We start from the raw sequence: 6000 nt of genomic DNA, 5'->3' as shown, positions 1-6000 counted from the left end.
CATTATTGATCTAATAGGAATAAAAAGTGATATTACAGCATTCTGAATGTTAATTTCGAGTAAATAGATACCCCAAAGTTGATCGACAGCAATTTCCGATAATTAGCTTCCACCGACAGAGAAATCCAATGCGGCGACGAAGAATCTGCACGGGACGACATTTACGAGAGCTGCACCGCCACACAGGCAGAAAGAAATCCGACGACACGACCCACCAAGGCGGACCAAGGAAGGTCTGACTTACAGTCGCAAATTCCGGGTGGAAATGCTGACCAGTTATACTGTACGTCACATATACCACCCCCTATGGACTCGCGGCTAAGCCGAGTTATAACAGTATCAGTTTAGAAGCGAGGGGATCTTGCAAGTTACAAAACGCCTTTCTGAACATTGTCTCCAAAAAGACGAAAACTGAAATAACTGATTCGCATTATCACTCTCCGCACAATTTCTTCACAACAGCTGTCGTGAAATGTGGTCATTACGTTTCGACTATCCACGACAGAGTGCGTTCGGCAAAACAGAGGGTAAAATGATGTGAGACGTTAAAATTTTAATGACTCCGTTTCACGTGTCTCTCCGATCGCGTTACGGCTGTCAGCTCCGCACAGCGATTCACAGGCTCGCGGCAAGACGCCGTCCTATCGACTGACCAATGAACGCGCGCCGGTCCGCCCCCACCCCGGCCGGCGCATACCGGCGCTAGTTGCGAGTAGCCGCCACCAGAGGGCAGCGCGGCAGCTTCGAGAAGATGGCGGCGGGTTGGGGTCAGTTGTGCGCCGTCCGCGATGAAGTTTGCGTGTGCACCGGTCGGCGGGGCCGCCGCGGAACTGGGGCCCGCCGCCAGCTGTTGACGTGACCGCGTGCCATGAGCGGCCGCCTCAAGCGCGGGCTGCAGGCGCTCACCGTGGTCGCCGTAGCCGCCTACACGACGCTGCTCCTGTACCAGGGCGCCGCGCAGCTGCCGCCCTCGCGCCCCAGCCTGCAGGTAAACACGCCGGCCGCGGCGGCCCGCCCACACCTGTTGTCGCTGACAGCAGCACGCTGTCGGGATTTCGTGATCTGCTTTCGCTCGATTTTAGGCTGTGCATGGATATGCTTCTCCGTCAGGACGTGTTACTGCTAGAAGTAACTGTCACACGTGCTCTTATCAAGTGTTACACAGTGCAGTGGAAAGTATTTTTGTGTTCAGTTACTGTCTTCTACACTTAAATATTTAGTACGAACTACTGCAGGTAATATGGTGGGAGACAGCTTCCGCAGAGCAACAAATAGCTAAAAGTCCGAATACGTAGCTTTTGTGTCTCACCACCTTCTCCGGCAGTGCGTATTACAAGACATTGTAGGACTCGTGCAAATCAATGCTTTGCGAAATTTTTTTTCTAATAATTTAATATGGCATTTTAACCCTATGGGACAAGTGAGATGGTTTTTTAGGACATCCATTTTCTGATATGTAACGAGGAAAAAAGGTTCAAAGGGCGTATCGATTATGATATAGCCCGTGCCTTTTTGGCTACTACCCTTACCATTTGCAAACAAATAATATTTCTGTTAAAGTGAAAGATGGGAAGCGATTAATGACCGTGACGTTGACATGTAGTATAAACAGTGGTGGGCCAGGTTTTCCTCCCGCATAGCTTTAACGTTCTCGGGAATGACGCCGGAGTCTGGCTGGCGTTCAACAGGCTGCAGGCGCTTAGCGTGCGCGAGGGAGCCACGGCTTCGCATGCGTAGGAACGCGCCGCCGTTCGCCCCACCTGTTGGTCTCTCGGGGGCTGCCTTCCTGTTTTATTACCCACCTGTTCGTCCAGCCGTGGTCTGGCTGCAGCGGCCTCGCTCCGCGACACGGAGGCTGTTAACGTCTCTGACACGTATCGAAGTCTGCTGCAATAGTTTCTAAGTGGCTTTATCGCCAGACACACTGGACAAAATGATTACTGTGTATTGTTTGACAATTCGCGCTAATTATTGTAAATAAACAAACACCGACTTTATCTCAACTTCTTTTATTAGTGACTATCGGAGGGTAAAAATCGTAGAGGGAGACCAAGAGATGAATGCACTAAGCACATTCAGAAGGATGTAGGCTGCAGTAGGTACTGGGAGATGAAGCAGCTTGCACAGGATAGAGTAGCATGGAGAACTGCATCAAATCAGTCTCAGGACTGAAGACCACAACAACAACAACATCGGTTTCAATCTGCGCTGCAGATCATCTTCAGATCTGGTGCCAGAGTGTAGTTCGTGAACGATGGCGTAAGCTTACCGTCAAGGTAAATATTGATGAGGTGTGTGTTGTTCCGCGTAATTTCCACATTGTCTGTAGGTTATTAAAAGCAATTCGTTCAATGTCTGAAACTCTTTATTACACCTTTCTTCCGCATATTATTAACCATTTCCGTACATCACAAACAACCGGGGATATCCTTTCCCTCGAATGTGGGCAATTAAATTTTCTGTAAAGCTTGTAGCTCCCATCCATATTCTCACAAATTTTAAGTCGCATCACCCAATATTATTTCAGGTATGCATAAATGTGAAGATTTGTTTTTTTCCTTTAATCGGAAAGCATTAATCTCACAGCTTCTTTTGCTCTGACGACACTGTTGACGCTTGTAATTTGAAGAATGTTGTGCGTTTAGTAGTGTGACAATGAGAAACGTTACTTTCAAGTGGTTCCGACCCACTGCTCTTACACACTCTTATTTGAAAAACGTATTACTAGCTTTGAGGTGCCGGTAAAATAATTCATTTATACAATCAGGTTGATAAGTGTTCACAGCATCATACCAAGGAAAATACAAAATTATTGTCCGGTGATAAAACCATAAGGAATAAACAGTTAACATGTCGTAATATGAATTAAGTCTTTAGTCTATAAATACTGTGCTAGGGAGTGTATTCACTCATGTTAAAACTGTAATCGGCGCTAACGTTGTGGACAGATTCATACCACACAGATACTTAGGTTGACGACGAATTTGCATTACGATATGTTAGCCGTTTATTATTCATGGTTTTATCACCTGAATTTTTACCAGCAGCTCAGGGTGGTAATATTTCGGATAAATTATTTCAGATAAGAAACGTTAGCTCATTGTCGTCGATACACACTGTTCATCTTTCTTTCACGGCGCTACGGAGGGAGGGAAGTGTTGACGTACACGCCCTTGCGATAATCTTATGAGGTCAGGAGCCTTCTCTCTAACCCCAAGTACTTGCTAAAAGGGCGCATAGTTTAAATTCCATTTCGATACGTGTTGCGTATGACTTAAGAAGTTTTTTCCTTCTCAGGATTTTTACCACTCCCCATGCTCTCGTTCTTCGTTCGGCGAGTGCACTTTGCACCGAAATACGTGTAGTGAGTGAAATAAGGCAAGGTATGCAAACAAAATCGTCTTCGTTCTGGAGGTCGGACATGACACATCATGCAAATGTGAAAAATTGGCATCTAATGTGGTGCTGACATTGTTTGCTTGCGGAATAATATTGTTTTGGAAGCAATGAGACTCGTGTTAGCAGGTTATACGACAAATTCCTTCATAATTGGCAGGTATTCACCTCGTGTTTTGTGTCTAATCTCTCTCCAATTTTCAGTAAGCCTTTGCGCTTTAAGTGGTGTACGGTGCCCTGTTTCGTATTGTTACATTTCTTGTCAGTGCTGTCTGCCTTAGGGATGGGAAAAACTGACCGGTTGAAACGGATACCATCATTTTAGTTTTGAATAACCGCTGTTTTCGGTATTTTTTTGGTCTCTGTTATAATAGGTTTTTAATTTTTTGTTAGTAACTGAGTAAAAAACCAGCAAATAGTTTGCAATACGAGCAGTATTAAAAGACGAATAATGTTTGTTCGTAAAATTTGTCGCATTAAAATGTCGTTTTATTAAAGTAATTGAGATAAGCGATCAACCCTGGCTTAATGACAGAGCGTACAGTTAGAAACTAGCAACAAACGCATGGCACAAGAATCGGTACAGCATTGCTGTGACAATGTACTTGCTGCCATGTGGCGTGGCCTGGCCTACTACACGGTACAATATACGTGCAGTGTGCAAGACCACCCAGAAACTTGTCTGTACGATAGTTTCTCGCTGTCGTCCTCGGACGTGTTTTATTGCCAATGAAACCGTCCATAGTTTGGAAGTATTTTTTCGAAGTGCGGTGACAGTGAAGTGCAGTGGTCCGTTGCTTTAAAAGACCAAAACCGGGAGGAGGTATTACGAACTTGCGATGCCATATAAGGAGGAAATATCAATGTTCGTTGGCAGAAAAAGTAAATTTGGTTGATATACCTATACTTTTTTTGACATGCAATAAAGTTGGAACAGTAACTGAATCCTTAATTTTGTGGATGCTTCAGGGTGAAAAACTGATTAATCCAAAAGTGACGATGGAGGGAAGTCATAACTTGCGACATTTCCATTTCGCTGACATTGCACCCGTCTCCTTCACCTTTCCTTGCAGGCAATGAGACCCATCCACAGCCTCAAACCAAGAAGCTACTCCTTCACCTTCGTTAGAATCTGTCATTATTGGAAATGTACATGTATTACAGGAAGTAATAACAATAAAAAACAGAAAATTTGTTATTTTGAGTGGTTTTGACAATCATCTACATCTACATGGATACTCAGCAAATCGCATTAAAGATTAATAGAACCACCTCCACAATAATTCTGTTATTCCAATCTCGTACAGCGCGCGGAAAAGAACGAACACCTGTATCTTTCGGTGCGGGCTCTGATTTCCCTTATTTTATTATGGCGATCGTTTCTACCCTATGTAGATCGGCGTCAACATAGCATTTAGTGGAGAAAGTTGGTGATTCAAATTTCGTAAGAAGTTTTCGCCGCAAGAAAAACGCCTTTGTTTTAATGATGTCCACCCCAAGTCCTGTATCATTTGAGACTCTCTCCCCTATTTCGCGATGATACAACACGTGCTGCCCTTCTATGAACTTTCTCGATGTACTCTGCCAGTACTATCTGGTAAGGATCCCACAGCAGTACTCCAAAACAGCAGACGGACAAGCGTAGTGTAGGCAGTTTATCTAGATGATCTGTTTCCTGGCCATACAACTGTCTTTGATTAGCCTTCCCCAGAACATTTTCTGCATGTTCCTTCCAATTTAAGTTGTTCGTAATTGTAATTACTAGAATTTAATTTATCGTGTAACAGAAGTTTAACGTTTCGTTTTAGCACTCATGTGGATGACATCACACTTTTCGTTGTTTACGGTCAGATGCCAATTTTCGCGCCATACAGATATCCTTTCTAAATAGTTTTGCAATTTGTTTTGATCCCCTGATTACTTTACTGGTTGATAAACGATAGCGTCATCTGCAAACAATCCAAGACGGCTGCACGGGTTCTCTCTTAAATCGTTTATATAGATGAGGAACGGCAAAGGGCCTATGAGACTACCCTGGGGAACAACAGAAATCACTTCTGTTTTACTCGACTTTCCGTCAATTACTACGAACTACCTCATTGACAGGAAATCACGAATCCAGTCACATAACCGATGGTGAGACAATATTCCAAAAGCACGAAATTACATTACAAGCCTCTTGTGCGGTACACTGTTAAACCCTTCTGGGAATCTAGAAATGCGGAATGAAATTGAAATCTCTTACCAATAGCACTGAACACGTGAGTAAACAGTTGCTCATGGTAAACTCGAGACGAAAAGAACCGATGTGACAGAAGACAGGTTCTTTCTGTGATAACTGCCAACCTACGACCTAGATGGTTCAAATGGCTCTGAACACTATGGGGCTTAACTTCTGAGGTCATCAGTCCCCTAGAACTCAGAACGACTTCAACCTAACTAACCTAAGGACATCACACACATCCATGCCCGAGGCAGGATTCGAACCTGCGACCGTAGCGGTCCCGCGGTTCCAGACTGTAGCGCCTAGAACCGCACGGCCACCTCAGCCAGCTTACGACCTGGATGATGAAGTAAACAAAACGAACCACGAAGATGTGCTAC

The 6000-nt window shown here is 44.4% G+C and overlaps 1 protein-coding gene across 1 annotated transcript in view; it reads left to right on the top strand.

Annotated features, from left to right (window-relative positions):
* Positions 1-721: 721 nt before the first annotated feature.
* The window catches only part of LOC126270700 (fringe glycosyltransferase), a 570474-nt gene continuing 565195 nt past the window's right edge, over positions 722-6000 (top strand). The window contains exon 1 of the mRNA XM_049974091.1: positions 722-988. Coding sequence (XP_049830048.1) covers positions 869-988 — 120 coding nt within the window. The 5' untranslated portion in view covers positions 722-868. The remainder of the gene's footprint in view (positions 989-6000) is intronic.

Source organism: Schistocerca gregaria, chromosome 1, assembly GCF_023897955.1.
Source record: "Schistocerca gregaria isolate iqSchGreg1 chromosome 1, iqSchGreg1.2, whole genome shotgun sequence".
NCBI lineage: Eukaryota > Metazoa > Arthropoda > Insecta > Orthoptera > Acrididae > Schistocerca > Schistocerca gregaria.
The sequence above is the reverse complement of the archived record's forward strand: the minus strand, read 5'-3'. Positions and strand labels throughout refer to the sequence as shown.